Genomic DNA, 19,354 nt, shown 5'->3' with positions numbered 1-19,354 from the left:
AATGGTGGTCTTCAAAGCAATAAACAGTGTAACAAACATATGGATGCAAGTGAACCTTGGAACATTTTGAGATTAAATTTAAACTTCCATTTTACCAGTAATATAAATAGTTTGTTTTATTCCTGCTCATTCACAGTTGTGTTTTTCCAAAGTTGAATGATAATTTTGATGTTATATTGAAAAAAAATAAACAAAAGATTTTAAGTACTGTTAAAGAATAGCAGAATTAGTTTTGATTGCTTTTTTCTTGTCTGTGATATCCAAATCAGGAAAAGATAATTAGTTTCTGATTAGACATGTCCCCTTGTAATTATTTAAAAACTTACATCTTTACAATTATTTGTCTGATTATGATTAGATTTTTGCATTTGTTTATGCTAATGTGTCCTTTTTACTGTATTATGTTTATTTTTTAGACTTCACTGTTGCTTTAACTGTTTAACACATGGCTTGCTTACTAATCAACAGAAAATACAGATAGGCATCACTTCACTGTTTTCTATGTTCATCATTTTTGTCTCTACTGCAAATCTTAAGTGAGATATAAGTATGGCTGGCAAATTGGACCCAAAATTGGTATCAGTGATCAGTGCAGTTTTGTTAATAAATATAATTGATTTTTGACAATGTTTGACGAGAACAGATAAAGGACTCTATTGAGTATTGCATTGGTGGGCATGCACCCATCACCACACTATCTCATTCCACTACACTGTCCAACACTGTACTACATTATCCTACAATGGAACACTATCCTACAATGCACTAATCAATTATACACTGTACTACACTAACCTACATTGTATATGTGGTAAATCAGTATGGGAAAGTGTTTTAGCAAGTTTGTTTGTACATTGGACCAGACTGATACAATGTTTGTTCATTACAGCTTTAGTGGAGGAAATATCATTTGAAGAGTTGAAAACAGGCAGTAAAGTTCCACCAAAATCACTCCAGCCCTGTGCTGGGGATGCATACCTCTTGTTTCAGGTAAGAGGTCAAGAGTTAAAAATGACACTTACTTCATATTCAGGTTTTATAAATTGAAATGCAGTGTTCTGTGTCTGTTGTCTGTTATCCATTAGCATTTGTTACCACAGTTGGCACAGTTTCGTTATGTCCGCTCTAATTGGTCCTGAATAAAAGTAGTGTCCCTTGATCATCCAGTGTAACCACCATGACTACCAGTATGAAAACCTTTTTATTACAGCTGGTTGCATTAACATTGCAGGTTTGATCTAAAGACTTTCCTGATGAGTAGATGTTCCTAAATGAAACTGGTACCACTCTGATATCATTGTAGTCACTCTGGAAACCTTATCTTTATTACTTGTGAATGACTGGTTGTATGGAAGTATGGTTGTCACTAACAGACTTGTTATATCTAGTTGGTTGTAAATGAAAACATTAATATTTTATTTGACCTCCAGCATGACCATCATGGTGTCATCTTGAAAATCTTCTTGAAGCTACTCCTTCAGAATTGATGGTCATATAGACATTGGTCTTTTTTTAAAAACACATTTTATGATGCATAGTTGGTCCTTAAAGAAAATGGTACCAGTCTAATCTCCAAGATGGCCACTGTGGCTGCAATCTTTGAAGCTTATCATTGCTATGGATGGTAATGTTGACATTAAGTTTTCATTAAAACATATTTTATTATACATTGATGGTCCTAAAAGAAAATGGTACCAGTCTGATCTCCAAGATTGTCACAATGGCTGCCATCTCTTAAGCTTTGTTATGAATGTCATGTCAACATTGAGTTTTCAAGTAAATACTTCTTTAAGTAGTTTTTTTTGTTGTAAGAATTATTTCGATCTGACCACATTGGAAGTCATTTTGGAAATCATGTTATTGTTACTCTACCTGAATGGGTGGTTGTTTTTACATCTGTTTACACTGAATCAATTTTTTAATATGCATTTGTTTAAAAATGAAAATATGAATAATTTTACCCTGAGAAAATAGTTGACTTATTGGCCATCTTTAAAATCTTTAGCATCCACTTAAATGCTACTTGCAGTAAATAGTTGGTCCTGAATGAAAATGATGATTATAGGAGTTTTTAATATGGCCACAACTGGCAATCATGACAATGTTTTAATGCACATGTCTCCTGAGTGGATAATTATATCAGTGTGAGGTTGTTACTGTAGTGTTTGCAGTATGTGGTAAGTACTATATTAAAATGATGTAGATTTAATCTCCAAAAATGGCAGCCTTGCTAGCCATCTTGAAAATCTTTTTATGGCTACTTCTTCTGATGGTCATTTGAGCGTACTGTTTTTACTTATACACATGTAGATGTTCCTGAATGAAATAATACTGATCTGCCCTCCAACATGACAGCCATATTGACCATCTTAAAAATCTTGTTACTGCTACTTTTGAAAACACTTGCAATATATCATTGGTTCTGAATAAAAAATGTTGTAGTTCAGACAACATACATGTTGGTGCTGTTTTTAAATAAGTTTCAAACTTGGACCTATTTGACCTTATGCTTACATTTTTGTACTTCATTGAGCATATGGACACTGTGACTAATGCATAAGAAAATTCGACCATAGTTTATATTTAGTTGTGTTTCAGTAAACAAGTTGACAGTCAGCACTCTGACATCATTGTCATGGTAAAAAGTCTTGACTGGTTTTTATCTGAAATGGCTTGTCACCATGATAATACAAACAAATACAACTTTGTGGATATGACGGAATAATATTCACTTACTATTGATCACTGACACAGAGTGAGGTATTTAGTGAAATTTATTTTATTGGTTGGGAAAAGTTGTATCTTGTGGCAGTATTGGCAAAACTTTAGCAGTTTTATGTATGGCTGATCTGACTCCTCAAGCAAATCTAACATATGATATTCTTTATATACTACTACTACTGTTTTCCTAGAATATTATATCCATAAATATGTATCATTTTGTTTGGGGCAAAAGATGAGCACATGTAGTTACATTGGTCTGCTTAACTCTATAACAATCTACACTAAATATAGCTGGGTAAGGATTGGGAACCAGACTGTAGTACAGTGGTCTGGCTAACCATATAACCCACTCCACTAAATGTAGATAGGTAAGGATTGGGAACCAGACTAGTACAGTTGTCTGGCTAACCATCTATCCCATTGCACAGTATATACAGGTAAGGTAAGGTTTGGGAACCAGATTAGTATGATGCGCCAAAATCTGTGTAGGAAAAGGATATATGTAATATATAGTGTAGGTAGTGCAAAATGATTGGGAACAACTTTAATATCATTTTTTCACTTGGCATTTATAAACATTTCACACTTCATGAAGGAGTTAAAGAGAATTACTACAGACACAACTGTGGTAAATTAGGAATCAGTTTGCCGTCTTGTTGTACCCTTCTCATGACTTTCTGCATTGCATGGGTGGAAGATTGAATCATTTTTCATCTTATTGATCTATTTTACTTCTGAGATGCAAAATTTTATGTTAAGATCAGATTTTATCTCACTTTATGTCTTCTTTTTCGTATCATGTAGGATTTGTGCCAGTTGGTGAATGCAGACCAGCCTTTCTGGCTTGTTGGCATGACTGAAATGACGAGGACTTTTGGCTTAGAACTTCTGGAGGCTGTACTGACAGCATTCCCCTCTATATTTGCACAGGTACCTGAAGTTAAAAACTGTAATTGTAGATGTTATTATTTGTTCAGGTGGATGTTGTGAGCAAGACAAATTTGAAAAATTTGAGTATTACATGGTATTCTATCATGTTTGTATATAATATATGTTACGTCATTCAGGCTGTACTCTAATATTTTAGTGATTGGTGGTTTTAGTGAACAAGATACCTTTTGGTATACAGGTTTGTCCTCCTCTGGAAGCAGCAAAAGTCAGTCCTGCTAATGCTGTAATACCCTTTCCAAAGTACCATCTGGTATTAGAACCCCCACAATAATATCTACAATCTTTGCCCATTCAAAATGTCCTCTACCAGACAGTGAAATTTGTAGTTGCTGTTGCAATCACATCATGGCACCATCCCAGGCCATTTACCAAATACAGTCTTATTGATACCTTAGAGACTGCAGCAAAACTCAGATCTTTGAACCATATCAAAACCTCTCCAAAAATAATTTTCTTCTTTTCTGATTTCATTTTCATACTGAGAGTCTTTCAACATCTTAAATTTGGCAAATTGAGTAATATCCCAAATCGTACAGAAACAGGATTTGCTCATAAAATTGGGAAAAATTATTCTGTAATGTTGACTGGATAGTCATTAGGATGATGAGCAAAGAAGTGCACAATCAATGACATCCATATGATTAGCATTGCTGGAGCTGCTGACTCTTATCTTCCTTTCGTCTGAATGCTGAAGGCAGAAATCGCACCAGTTGAGAGAGAAGTTCAGCATTCCAATCCATTATTAGATTCTCATGCATTTCCAGCACCCCCCATCAATGCAAACAGAGCGGATCTTTATGGCCAATGCTTACATATTATGATGGACCAGTAAGAGATGCAATCATCACATGACGAACTACAGTTATAGCTATATTGATCATTCCCATGATGGACAGTAATGGACTTTGGTACCAAGCACGAACCCTGAGCTGTGGGCCACACAGCTCTGGTACAGCCTAGATATATTTTTCAACTTCCAGGACTGGGTGCTGTGATAATGTTTCAAAGTGCCACAACCATTACATTCCATCATGTCATAGACTACCAAGCCAATACTCCTGTGGTACAGTAGCCCTCCTGTTTCATTCCTCGACATTCCAACACTGCATACAGATTCTGGTACTGTCTATTGTGGTCATTCCCTTGATATCCAGTATTGGACTTACACACCAGATATCAGTTGGGTCCCCAGACCACATCTCAAGCTCTGGCACACACTTGACCAATGCCATCTGCTGCTAGGACCAGGTAAGGTGATATGTCTTTCAAGTTAACTCAGTCCTCCAAAATACAGTGACCAACACCTGGTCATGATTTATCCAACCCAGCTCCATAAAGGATGCGCAGCATAATTGGCATTAGAATTCACAATTTTTTTCCTCTACAGGAAATTGTACCAGACAGGTCAATTACTCATCCTGGTTTGGTCATGATCCAGTACCAGCTATGGCAAGTCCTGTTTTCTGTACAACCAGTACCTGTTTGATACCATTTGGCAATACTCAAGTAAATGCCTAGACATTCTCTTGCTTCTACTTCAGAGACCTTTCATCTCAAAGGGCTCAGATTTACCAGGTGTGATTAGTATAAGTATCATAACAGGCTGCCTTCCTAAGTAGTTTTGCAGCTCTGCTGGATTTGCAGGAGTGCAGATTTTTTTATCCATCCACATCCAGGCATACACCATATGCAAACTCTTATCATGTTTATCATCCAACTCTAGCTGTTTCTTTTGTGTTAGGAGACCAGATACAGAGTCATTTCTTCTGATTGTTGTTGTTCTTGTTGTTGTAGGGTTTAACACCATTTTTCAGCACATAATAGGCTATACATGGTGGCCAGTATTAATGGTGGAGGAAGAACCCGGAAAGAACCACCGACCCACGAGAAGCTACTGGCAAGCTTTCTCACATACCCACACTAATCGAATCCGAGACTCGAACCCACGCAGACAGAGATGTGATGGCAGTGATCTGTAACGGAGATCCCTTTAGACCACTCAGCCACTTGTTGCCCCCCCAGTTCTTCTGATATATTATGACTGGATAACATATTTGAAGTAGAAAACAATTTTTTGTGTGAAGCATTTCTTTGACAAATACTCACTCAATCATATTATTGGTACACCCTTCCAGCTCCTCCCTGCAGTTACATTCCTGGAAGAGTGTACACATCTGCTCCAGTAGCAACTGATGAGTTAAATACCAAACCTACTGTCCAAGGGGAGACAACTCATCTGACTTCCATATTGGGAAGCAGTCAAAATTTTACATGTCAACCATTACACTTTTGGCATAATCATTATGCTTTTTTTCACTGAATTATGTCTTATGCTCACCTGTATATGGATTGCACTTTCCTGGTATATTAAAAATTAAAATATAAATAAATGAAAGTTGTATTTGTAATTTATATTATCATCTGTTTAATTCCACTGATAAAAAATTGAGAATATTATAAAAAGAAAGTCTACTGCACAAGAATAGTGTTAGAGCTAATTTGTCCATCATACAGCTATGTGTACTTCCCAGTTTTCTAATTATAGCTACTACATGACCCATTTCCAAGAAAACAGACTGGTTTCTTTAATTTGAAACTTCTTTGCCTTGTGGATTTATTATATTGATAATGAATTTAGGTAGCAAACCATTCTGTACTTTTAGAGAAATGGTGCTAGATATTACACAAAGCGGACTTTTTATGGGTTGACTTGTGGATGAAAATTCTTAGAGCAGATGGGTCTTTTTAAACTTAAAAACATGTCCAACCAGAAAATGGACAAATCAAGACTGCTTTAGAAGTTTGTAAAGAAGAATATGAGAATGATGCAATACAGTAATTAGATTGAGGACAGAATCTGTCAACTTAACAATTATTCAGGACAAGTTATGGACAAGTTATAGACTAGTTAAAGTGAGTTGTGAAGATAAATACATTTGTCAATATGTTTTATGTTTGTATTCTGTTTCTAATCCACATGGATTATTCCGTATGTTTTATGTTTGTATTCTGTTTCTAATCCACATTGATTATTCCGTATGTTCTATGTTTGTATTCTGTTTCTAATCCACATTGATTATTCCGTATGTTTTATGTTTGTATTCTGTTTCTAATCCACAAAGACTTTTCCGTATGTTTTATGTTTGTATTCTGTTTCTAATCCACATGGATTTTTCCATTTGTGCCAATTATTTTGACCTGCAGATCCAGGTGAGAAGGAAAAACAAAAGACATTTATCATATAGTATACTATATTTATGGCATATAAAATATTAGCTATGATGTTGCACCAGCAACAAAATAGGGGTACTAATGTTAGTAATAGTAATATATAGATTATGCTTTTAATGTTCAGAGTACGCTTCTTTGCCACTTATATTAGCAAAAATTAGCATATATATCTCTCTTGGTTGGCATGTATGCATTTTATTACTTCAGTTTCTTAAACTAGTCAAACGATGTGACTAACATATTTATTTGTTTGGGAGGCCTGGATTTTGTGAGGTAATGGATCTGCTTGTAATGTATTATGATCTGGTAAGTATTATCTGTGAAATATATTGTACTATGAAAATGCATGTTTACAGAGTTTGATAGAATTCAAGGCACATTTGCTATGATGTATGCATCTGTCTTAGGAATATTGTATAAGCAGACCATTAACTTTGTGTCAGTTCTTACCTCATAAATCTCAGCCCCTAACTTGGAAACCATGGAGATGTTGTTGTTGTAGGGTTTAATGCCATTATTCAGCACAAGATAAGCTATACATGACAGCCAGTATAAAAGGGGCAGGAAGAACCTAGGAAAACCCCGGAGAGAACCACTGATCCAAGAGAAGCTACAGAAACCATGGAGATGACAGTCTCATAACGGTGTGTGTGTGTGTGTGTGTGTGTGTGTGTGCGCGTGCGTGCGTGCGTGCGTGCGTGCGTGCTAAATACTGTTTGTAACCCTGCCTCGCTTTGTGCTCAGCATCAAGAGGTTAGTGTTAGGACCGATCGGCCTGGTTTCAGAATAAGGTGACTGGGTGGGATATCATGCTGAGTCTCTCACTCCCCTTCATAACTTAGAAACTGTTCATAGCCCCACCCTGTAAGTATACATACATTTGTTTACCATTAAAAGAGGAATTCAGAAAGACATTAACCTAAAGCCGAAAAGGCAAGACTGCTCCATGAAACCTTTGTCTATATAAATAAAAATTCTGCTTGGACTTGAAAGGCAGAGTTATCATAGGTGTCTGCTCTAACTTTTTTTCGAAGCAGCAAGTTTCAACAAAAACAAGACAAGGCATTCCTAAATTCAGTGTTGTCTACGTCATCAGATGAAGAAGACACATTTTAGAAATTGCAACATTTGTTCTTTTCCAGAAGAGTAAATACATGCTATGTAAGTAGTTTTTTTATTCTGCATACTTAGGTTACAAATATCTTCATTCTAAAACTGCTTCTTTTCAGCACAAAGAATTCAGTTTTCTACTGAAGGAAAGAGTGTGTCCACTTGTGATCAAATTATTTTCACCCAGTCTAAAGTATCGCCAAGGACAACCAACTCCAGCATCACCTACATCTGCAGAAAAGCCATTTTTCCCAATAGTGATACGCCTTCTGAGGATTGTTGGTACCTTAATTCAGAACTATTACAATCTTCTGGTAAGTACCTCTACAGTTAATATCATACATTCTGCATACATTATATTAGGTAATCTTCAGAATACATATTGTTCTGAATGGTTTCATGCACTGTATTTTCTGTGAAATTTCATTGGCTGAAGTTTTACTAAGAAAAACATTTTGGAGCAAGTGCTCAACTACTTCACTGAGTCTATGGAAGGATAGTGTGACACTGGTGCGAAAATAGTATATTTAATTTAGACCATGTTTTTCAGAAACATAACTACAGTAATTCAGTAGAAAAGATGTGAATAATATTAACTGTTCTAATTAATAAAGCAATATCCCACTATAATGCCGATCTTTATTACACCATTCCTGTTATAAGGCAAGTATGTTCATGGATACTATTTCATTATGTTCAATAAAATTATATGCATCATGTACTTCAATATAAGGCAGTCTGACTATAAGGCTCATCCATATAACATGGCTCCTGATAGAAGGCAAGTATGGTCATGGTTCCTGTTTCATCATGTTCAGTAAAATTATATGCATCATATATTTCAATATAAGGCAGTCTCACTATAAGGCTCATCCATATAACATGGTTCCTGATAGAAGGCAAGTATGGACGTGGTTACTGTTTCATCATGTTCAGTAAAATTATATGCATCATATACTTCAATATAAGGCAGTCTCACTATAAGACTCATCATTATAACATGGTTCCTGATAGAAGGCAAGTATGGTCATGGTTACTGTTTCATCATGTTCAGTAAAATTATATGCATCATATACTTCAATATAAGGCAGTCTCACTATAAGGCTCATCCATATAACATGGTTCCTGATAGAAGCCAAGTATGTTCATCGATCCCATTTCATTATCTATCAGTGAAATTTTGTGCATAAAGTATTTCATTTTAAGCAATCCCATTATAAGGTAATACTCTATGGCTTGCATGGACAACATTATAATGAGTGGGTACTGGGGTACATAAATTGAATTGCTAGTATTCTTGTATTAATGCAAATAAACCATGAACGTATGCATAGTTGTTCTGTGTTTTCATAACACATATTGTGTTGTGTTGTAGATGACGGAGTGTGAAATTTTCCTGTCCCTTCTGGTGAAATTTTTGGAACCAGAAAAGCCAGTGTGGCAGCGGTGTTTAGCACTGGAAGTTCTACACAAGCTGAGTGTCCAGCCTGATTTGATCAGGTATGTGAGACTTCCAAAAAATGATCATAATCATTCATATTAATACATTATCCCATAAACTGGTTCTAGTTAATCCCGTACAGTTGACCTATACAGGCATTTGGAACCTTAACAAACCTGTATCACTGATGCTGACCTTAGACATTTGACTGAGGATTGTTGTCTGTCTAATGAATGGTAAGACATAGTCATCCATGACACTGGCCAAATGCATTTGACTGAGAATTGTTGTCTGTATAGTGAATTTTGAGACATTTATCCCTGACACTGATCCTCTGCATTTCACTGAGGATTGTTGTCTTTCTAGTGGATGGTGAGACAGATGTCCCTGACTCTGGCCCTCTGCATTTGACTGAGGATTGTAGTCTTTCTAGTGGATGGTGAGACATAATTATACCTAAGATTGGTCCAATCCATATACCGGTAAGTGTAGATTGGTTTCTGGCTAGGAATGGTGAGACATAGGTATCTCAGAGATTGGCTGTGTTTCACTGAAGATTGGTTTCTGTCTAGGAATGGTGAGACATAGGCAACCCTAAGACTGGGCCACGGCATTTGACTGAGAATTGTCTGTCTAGTGAATGGTGTGACATAGATAACCATGATATATGATGAGTGGTTCATTGGTTCTTTCATGGTTCTTCCTTTTCCAGATATACTGGCTGCCATGTACATATCCTATCATGAAAAGTGGTATTAAAACCAGACCAGACCACTTTTATGATGTCCTGGTTTGATTGAACTGATGAGTTAAAAATAAATTCTTTGTCAGTAGTAAACCACTGACTTCTGGGAGAAGTATCAAAAGTTTGATATTGTAGTTATTCAGTATTTAGGAACCTTTGAATGATTTATATGCGTTAAACGTTCTTTGGATTTGAATTTTATTCAAAATGCAGACATTGTTAATCTTAAATTAATTGAGTGTCTGCTGTTCCATTGTCTGTCATCTGTCCACCTTGTTATTGCTGCTTATTCTAAACTACTTGTCATGAAAGTTTACACATGTTCATCCCATGGTCTGGTTAGTCTTAAATGAAAATGGTTCTGCTTGTATATCCAATATGCCCACCATGGCTGCCATCTTGAAAGTTTTGTTTATCCCAACTCCTCCTAAATATATGGTCATATCAATTTGAAGGTTTCCCTAAAAGGCTTGTGATGATGTCTAGTTGATCCTAAGTGAAAATGGTGGTGATTTGACATCCAATATGGTCACCATGGCAGCTATTTTAAAATTCTAGTTATCACAACTCTATCTGAACAGAAAGACAGATTGATGTGGGGTTCTCACCAGAAGACTTCTTGTAATGTCCATTTGGTCTTAAATGAAAATGGTGCTTATCTGACATTCAACATGTCCACCACACAGAGGCATTCTTTAAATTCTTGTTACCTCATCTCTTCCAGAACAGAAAGTCTTGCTATTGCTACTCTGAATGGAAAGAATGGAAAGATAACTCTTGGAAAAATTGTTATCTCTGTTTTTCCCAAATGGATGTCTACATCTACATGGTGTTTTCAGCACTAGACTTCTGATATATTTTGTCACTACACCCCCTGCAGGGATGATCATTATGACATGGGGTTTTCACCAAAAGACCTCTATGATGTCTACTTTGTCCCAAATGAAAATGGTGCCAAGCTGATATCCAATGTATGCACCACCACAGAAGCAAATTTGAGAATGCCAGAGAAATAGTAGATTTATAGTAAAGCACCTTTGAATAGATCATATAAATTGCTGACGTAGACAAGGGAAAGTTGTTTGTGTTTAAAAAAATGAGAAGTTACCAATGAAAATATTCTGTTCCAGATCATTTTGCATGAGTTATGATATGAAGCCGCATTCTACCAAAGTATTCCGCGACATGGTGAATGGAGTGGGTGCCTTCATCCAGTCCCAGTTTGTCAACATGCCAGGTGGACCTGCTACTCAGGGTATTATCACATACAAAACAAGTGAATCTTATATGAGTGCGTATTTCATAGCAAGTATATAACAGTAGTGAAATCACTACTATTTTATGAGCCTTCATGAACCAAAAATTACTGTAAAATCACATATATTTGACAACTATGTTTGCAAACGTCTTTCCATGTAACCACAAATGCACAAATTCACATTTGTCACATATTGGCCTTTTTGTTGTTTTAAGAATCGTTCTTATTTTAATATTCTCTGGAGTTTTGAATTTGATTTTGAGACTTGTGGAATGTAAATGCAAAGATTATTCTAGACAAATATTTAAGTGATCTATTGTAGTAGAAGAATTTCAGACTTGCTTAGGAAATGAGCACAAATATAAGCTTCTGAATATCACATCAAAAAATTGGAATGTTTGTTAATTTTAAAATTAAAACTCTATTTAAACTGATCTATTGACTTGAGAGTATATTGGTTCTTGTTCAGTGTTACAGTCCATGTATGTGATGTTATGGTATAATATTACACATGACTTTTTATTTGGTGTTATATTCCTAGTATGTTTGATGCTGTGGTATGATGTTACTCCGGACTTGTTCATTGTTGACCTTGTTGTATATTTTTGATGCTATGGTATGATATTACACGGGACTTGTTCAGTGTTAAACTCCTTGTATACATGATGCTGTGGTATGATATTAACAGGACTTGTTCAGTGTTTCAATCCTTGTATGTTTTTGATGCTGTGGTATGATATTACATGAGACTTGTTTAGTGTTACACCTCTTACATATGTGATGCTATTACATGGGACTTGTACAATGTTAAGCTCATTGTATATTTTTGATGCTATGGTATGATATTACATGGGACTTTTTATTGTTGCACTTCTTGTATATGTGATGCTATGGTATGATATTACACAGGACTTGTTCAGAGTTACCATCCTTGTATATTTTTGATGCTATGGTATGATATTACACAGGACTTCTTCACTGTTACACTTTTTGTATATTTTTGATGTTATGGTATGATATTACATGGGACTTTTTTAGTGTTACATTCCTTGTATATGTGATGCTATGGTATGATATTACATGGGACTTGTTCATTGTTACACTCCTTGTATATTTTTGATGCTATGGTATGATATTACATGGGACTTGTTCATTGTTACACTTCTTGTATATTTTTGATGCTATGCTATGATTTTACATGGGACTTGTTCAGTTTTACACTCCTTGTGTATGTGATGCTATGGTATGATGTTACATGGGACTTGCTGTTCAGTGTTACACTTCTTGTATATTTTTGATGCTGTGTTATGATATTACATGGGACTTGTTGTTTAGTGTTACACTCCTTGTGTATGTGATGCTATGGTATGAATATTGTACCCCTAGACCCAGAGTGTACAGGAGGAGAACAATCCCTTTTTCGATGATGGGGATGTGATAGACATGTCTGAACATTCCAGTCGACTGTGGAGTGGGCAGAATTCAGCTTTAAGATGGGTAAAAAAGAAATTTGTAAGAATTTGCCTCTATCAGAATGCCTCCTCCACCTACAAATTAATTCTTTCTATAAAGTCAAATCCAATAGATTTAGAGCACAATGATGACATTCTGTCATTCAGAATCTTGCTGCAATCTGCAAAAAGTGCAGGCATTTCTCAGATAAAATTCATAGCCCTGGAAATGCAAGAGCCTTCTTTCTGGTGAATCAGTTGCCAGCAACATTATCACACCACTGGTACAAACTACATAATGATATGTTTGATCCAGATGTATCACGCATGGACAATGGATGCAGGAGGTCACAGGTTCACACCCCGGCTGAGTCATACCAAAGATTTATAAAATGGTACTAACAGCTGCCTTGCTAGGTGCTCAGCATTAAGAGGTTAGTGTTAGGACTGGTCAGCCTGGTGTAAGGATAATGCGACTGGGTGGGACATCATTCTACTTGTCTGTGGCATCATGCCCTAGTGCTAGACATCATTATAAGCTACCACACTGCAGACATTGTAATGATATGACAGAAAAATTGCTAAGCTATGTTAAAAATCCAAATCACACACACACACACACACATACACACTCTCTCTCTCTCTCTCTCTCTCTCTGTGCAGGCATCTCTCAGATAAAATTCATAGTCCTTGTAATGCAAGAGCTTCTTTCTGGTGAGTCAGTTGCCAGAAACTTCATCACCCCACTGGTACAAACTGCATAATGATATGTATGATCCAGATGTATCACACATATATCAAGTTCTCATCTTGGAATTGTCAGAGAATAGATATCAGCACCAGAGAGACTGCAGAGACGGCTCTCCGCATAGGCAGAACATTCATGGTCAGGCAAATTATAGGTGGTCATATACCCTTTGACAGGCTAGCCAGTTAGGAGGAAAGTGAGGTTTCTTCTCCCCAAGGCCACAGTGACTTACCAGCCCTTTCACCAATTCCTCCTTGTCACCAACTTGGATCAACCTATTCCTGGAAAATAATAATTATGTGATACTTTTTTGGGAAGTCTCCAGGTCTAGTTCATCATTCCTCGTCCTTTTTTGTCATCCCTCTTTATTATGGAACTCCCAAGCAATCCCATTAGGGGGAACATTTTACAGAAGGCAGTAAAGATAGTCTGAAACTGCTTTCCACTGGTTTATACTGCAACATCTTTCTGGTTGCAAAATACAATAGCAAAATGAGTCCTTTGATAGGTTTAATCAAGCTCAATCAAATTCAAGAAGGAGATGGCAAGGTCTATCCTTTTAGTGCGTCATGATGAATACATTGACCTGTTTAGCACATGCATCTTTATGCCAGTTCATATGGCATCATGCAAATACCATCGCTTCACATACCATGGGGTAGTAATATTATTCCTGCACCCTTCCATTTGACTGCAGTCTAAGCCCTTGATCATTCAACAGAACATTGGACTTCATCATATCCCTGTTCAGGACGTTCTCCTTCACATCAGTATCAATGTACCTGGATAACATACTGCAAAAACCTTTGGTAAGCTTGGTTCTGGTTCATGACATGAACAGTATTCTTTCACTTGTTCTCAGTTCATGTTGGATTATCAATGTTCAAAAGTTGGACCTTATTCCCTCTCAACTTTTTGTCCATCTAGGTGTGGAGTTCCTAACATGCACTGACCTGGTGTGTCTTTCTCCCAATGCATTAAAGGTATTGTTCATGCATCAGAGAAGGTGTCAGCCCAGATGTTTATTTCAGTGATGAGTTTGTTCAGCTTTTGGCCTTTTCATTGCAGTGACAGACCGGTTATACTTTGATCTCCTTTTTTACATGTGCCTTCTGCCATTGTCTCTTCTGGTACAGTGGCACTCAATCTAGGGTTGTTTAGATTACCATATTACAGTCTTGACCAAGATCAAACAGCTGCCTCACTTGGTGCTCAGCATTAAGAGGTTAGTGTTAGGACAGGTCAGCCTGGTGTCAGGATAATGTGACTGGGTGGGACATGATGCTATATATCTGGCATGACGCCCCAGTGCTAGACATCACTATAAACTGCTACACTGCAGACACAGTAGCGATATGACTGAAAACTTGTAAAAGCTACATTAAAAATCCAAATCTCACACACACACACACACACACAGACACACACACACACACACACACACACACACACGGTCTTTCTACTGCTTCAGGTGGGAAGGCAAGATTTAACCCCACAAGTGGTAGCTACTTGTCTTAAAGGAGTTATTGAATCAGCATACGTTGAACTCTCATGGATCTCATGAAATATGAGTGATTTCTATGAGCCTGACCTTCAGATATAATGTCTTATCTATAGACATAATGTAGTCAGTTGGCTATCATGCCCATTCTACTTTCTTCAGCTTTATTTGCATGACATAGCCTTGTAAATGAGAAAGCTGAATTTTGACAGGTCATTGGGTAGAGACAGTTACCATGACACATTCATGAAAGCACAGCCTCAGACCCAGGCATGAATTTGCCACTTTCCGTGGATTCTACAGGGAACATTTTGAATGTAAGACAGTCAGATGTGGGATCCCACAGGTATCACCCTCACACGTGTATAAACACATTGCCTTTTTCCATGCAAAACGTATGCTAGGAGAATTTCATATTTTCAGTAGAGTGGTCATGCTCTTATTAGATTACACAGGTACAGGTAGGATGCTCTGCATTTTGTCCTCCTGTGATCAGGTAATGTATTTGATGGAGAAAACAATTTTTTTGTAAATTATGTTTTTCCAATAATACTTACCTTATCAATTTCTAAAAATTGATCCACCCTTGCGCTGCAGTGCAAGCATCCTGTTAGAGGTTTTGCTCTAATTTAAACTGGTTACATCAGGGATAGTGATGGCCACCTAGTGAGTAAAAAGGGAAGTTAACCTTTAAGTATTATTTCCCTTCATCATAGTGATGGAAAGTCATCTTACAGATATGGCTGGATTTGGAGGTAATCTAATTTTTATATGAACAGGTAAGTACTATTGGAGAAACATAATTTACTGAAAAATATGTAATTTATAAATTTGTATCATTAAACAAAATGTGGCATGATTCTTTCCTTTCTTAACTGGATTCAGACCTTTATCTTTGCTCACAAAAAATTAGTGTAGTCTCAGTGACTGTCTGGATGCCAATCCATTGAAATTGCCATCAATCCAACATATAATTTTGGTGAGTTATTAAAAGATATGTTCTCATATTGCTAAAATAGCAGCAATATTGGTTCACACAGGTACAAAATATTAAATATATTTTCATTTTTAAGATAAAATAATTTTCACTGTTTGGTATATATATGTACCATATATACTTGGTCATATGTTGAATCAATGACAGATCAGTCGGTATAGTTTGTTATTGGACTTGATTTATAAGGAAGTATATATGGTAACACCACAGTCTGTCTTAATGCATTATGAAATTTGGATAACACTTATTTGTAACTAATTATTTTGTAATTTACCAATTTTGACAGGTAAAACCCCAGATGTTGTGGGCACACCTCCATCTCTTGTTGGTGGATTACCAGTAGGGAGTGGAGTCTCACCTCAGCCGGCCTTAATGTACCGGGGAGTTTGGATACCACTGACTATGGTCATACCTCAGGGACAAACCAGATCAACATTGTAAGGAATTCCAGACCAATTAATACATATAGATTAAATCTAGTTTGTTAGATTATATTGTATATTTAGCTCACCTGAAGTAGGGCCTAATGAGTTTATGGTAGGGATTGCATCCGTCACGTGTTGTGCATTGGCAACACACAACACATTTTGTTTGTGCTGCAAGTTTTATCATGATATTAGTACCTTAATCAATCTCCAGAGCCAGTTTTGGTCCAATTTTGTTAGATAATTTTTCATGACCTATTCTATCAAAGTTGAATTTTTTGGGGGTTTCCTGGTAACACTTATATTTCCATAGCAACCAAAATTGAAAGGCATTTTTACTCATTCTTGGCATTGTTTCTTAGGATCCTTTGGATACGTTCTGTCATATTTAGTGACTTTGCCATTAACCAAATGGAGTTTAATTTGCGATCTTCTCTGTAACCACTGTGCTTTATTGGCCATAATAGCAACAAGATTGACACATTTACTGGTTATACAACCTCCATAAATATTATGTGGATAATTTGAAGAAAACTTGATAAGAATGATTTATATGACGTCATCCTCCATTTTTTGGGTTGCATTTTTCATAGTATCTGTAGAAACGAATAGTCTTATAGCAACCATGTGGAAAATGTCTTTTCAACCAAGATCACTTAGCCAGTCGCATTTATACTGTGAACAATGTGAGTAATCTCAGGCCCACTTTGGTCTCTTGTTTAGATTTTATTTCAGATCACATGATATGACGAAGATAGATTAGTTCTGGTTTTGCTTTTTTTTGGTTATAGTATTGACATGTGCAGATATCAGGTTTACCTGAGAATAACTAAAAATGAAATTTTCCATTTTTGATCTTACTCTTATTTAATTTTAGTCTTGACCTATTACTGACCAGTGTTTTGTGTAATAATTGACCAGTGTTTTGTGTAATAACTGACCAGTGTTTTGTGTAATAACTGACCAGTGTTTTGTGTAATAATTGACCAGTGTTTTGTGTAATAACTGACCAGTGTTTTGTGTAATAACTGACCAGTGTTTTGTGTAATAATTGACCAGTGTTTTGTGTAATAATTGACCAGTGTTTTGTGTAATAATTTTCCTTTTTCTTTGAATTATTTGTCTTTTCAAACTAATAATTGATTCAATGCCAAATTATGTATTTCAGCAAATTTTTCCTTTGAAATTCAACCTTGAAAATACATTACACAATCTGTTGCCATTGACTTGGCACTGAAACATGCCAGACAGCTGTTCAGACCTTGAATAGTTCAGTTGCCATATTTGATGTGTTAATCAAAATGGATCACCAGCTGATGCAGAAGCCGACATGTATGAATTTCTGTGTACATGTATTTGCATAATGGATGCGCATCAAAGAAAAATGAAAGATTTTTAAAATTTATGCTTAAACTATATAAGCATTCTTGATGACAAATAAGTAAGTCATGGTAATGTTGACATAGGACTAAGTGTTTCAGGAAACTTGTAGTCCCATACTGAAGGTGGAACACTGCATCATGATCATGATCATCATGATCATCAGCAATCATCATCATCATGATCATTGTCATCATGATCATCAGCAATCATCATGATCATCAGCAATCATCATCATCATCATCATCATCATCATCATTGTCATCATGATCATCAGCAATCATCATTTGTAACAAGTTTTGCAAAGTTGCCATGCTTTATATATCAGTATATTTGAATACTATATATTTTCAGCAGTTCAACAATTGTATACCTATCGTACAGTGTTATAGTCTGTCTTACTCCCAAATTAGTTGTTTAGTTTACTTCACTTGACCTATCAGCTGAGGACAGGTAAAAAAGATTCTGTTTCCTGTAACTGACCATTCAAAAATCTCAGCAGCTCCATTTTTTGGACACATTTTTAATACTTGGTAGTTCTTCAGTTTGACAGCAAAATGAATTAGTATGTTAAACAAAATTTTAAAATAAAGCCCAACTGTGACCCAAAAATGTTTCATGCCAACAAAAAACAGAATGTTGTTTACCTCACCTGATCAATGATTCTTTACTTTTAGCTCTCCTAAATATGCAGGTGTAGCTGCGGACTATTTTACCTTCCTTTTGAGTCATGATAAATACAGGTAGTCATTTTTATATTGCATTTTGATACTGTAATTTGGCTTCTAATTGCAGTTGTAATGGATTAATGCATCTATCAGCATGGAGTTTCATGCAAATCAGCAATTTTCATCTCACTTGAACTTGGAATGTTTATGTAGTATCTTGATAAAATTTATTTGCACTGTCATGTTCAGGAGTATGTGCCACCGAGAAAATGCAAATTTTAATATGGACTGCCATGGTCAATGTGATACATTGTTGCATTGTTTTCTATGAAAATCTACGGCAGCAAAGAAAGACTTCTTGATAAGAAGCTAAACTTCAGTGGACATAAGATTATTTCAGTGTTCTTGCTAGAATCAGATACAGGCAGGGAGCTAGTCACCTCAAAAAGGGCATAGATCATGTGAAACTCTGCTAATGTTAAAACTTTCAGGGTTCATACGATCTTTAAAGGTCTTTGACAGTTTGGGAAAAATGAGGTAGCATTTTCAGGGCCTTGAAAGTTTGGGAAAATTGAGCAGATTGCCCTGAGGTCTTTAAAAGTCTTTGAAAATTGAAATGAACCCAAACATTTTAATTTCTTTCCATAATCACAAATCAAATTGTCCAAGGTTGTTAGATTCAGATGTAGTCAAGTTTTCCTGGTTTCTTTCTTTTAATGAGCTG

The 19,354-nt window shown here is 36.1% G+C and overlaps 1 protein-coding gene across 4 annotated transcripts in view; it reads left to right on the top strand.

The window, feature by feature from the left end:
• The window catches only part of LOC149799541 (protein MON2 homolog), a 145,705-nt gene that overhangs the window by 15,445 nt on the left and 110,906 nt on the right, over positions 1 to 19,354 (top strand). For 2 of the 4 annotated variants that reach the window (XM_089958881.1, XM_089958880.1), the window contains exons 6-12: positions 890 to 990; positions 3,529 to 3,654; positions 8,136 to 8,330; positions 9,392 to 9,516; positions 11,333 to 11,457; positions 16,444 to 16,594; positions 18,640 to 18,705. In XM_089958881.1, the coding sequence (XP_089815007.1) occupies positions 890 to 990; positions 3,529 to 3,654; positions 8,136 to 8,330; positions 9,392 to 9,516; positions 11,333 to 11,457; positions 16,444 to 16,594; positions 18,640 to 18,705 (889 nt within the window). The remainder of the gene's footprint in view (positions 1 to 889; positions 991 to 3,528; positions 3,655 to 8,135; positions 8,331 to 9,391; positions 9,517 to 11,332; positions 11,458 to 16,443; positions 16,595 to 18,639; positions 18,706 to 19,354) is intronic. The other 2 variants (XM_089958883.1, XM_089958882.1) reach the window with 1 other exon arrangement.

This window comes from Sinohyriopsis cumingii, chromosome 5, assembly GCF_028554795.1.
Source record: "Sinohyriopsis cumingii isolate HCF-2022 chromosome 5, ASM2855479v2, whole genome shotgun sequence".
Taxonomy (NCBI): Eukaryota; Metazoa; Mollusca; class Bivalvia; order Unionida; family Unionidae; genus Sinohyriopsis; species Sinohyriopsis cumingii.
This window is presented reverse-complemented; position numbering and strand designations above follow the sequence as displayed.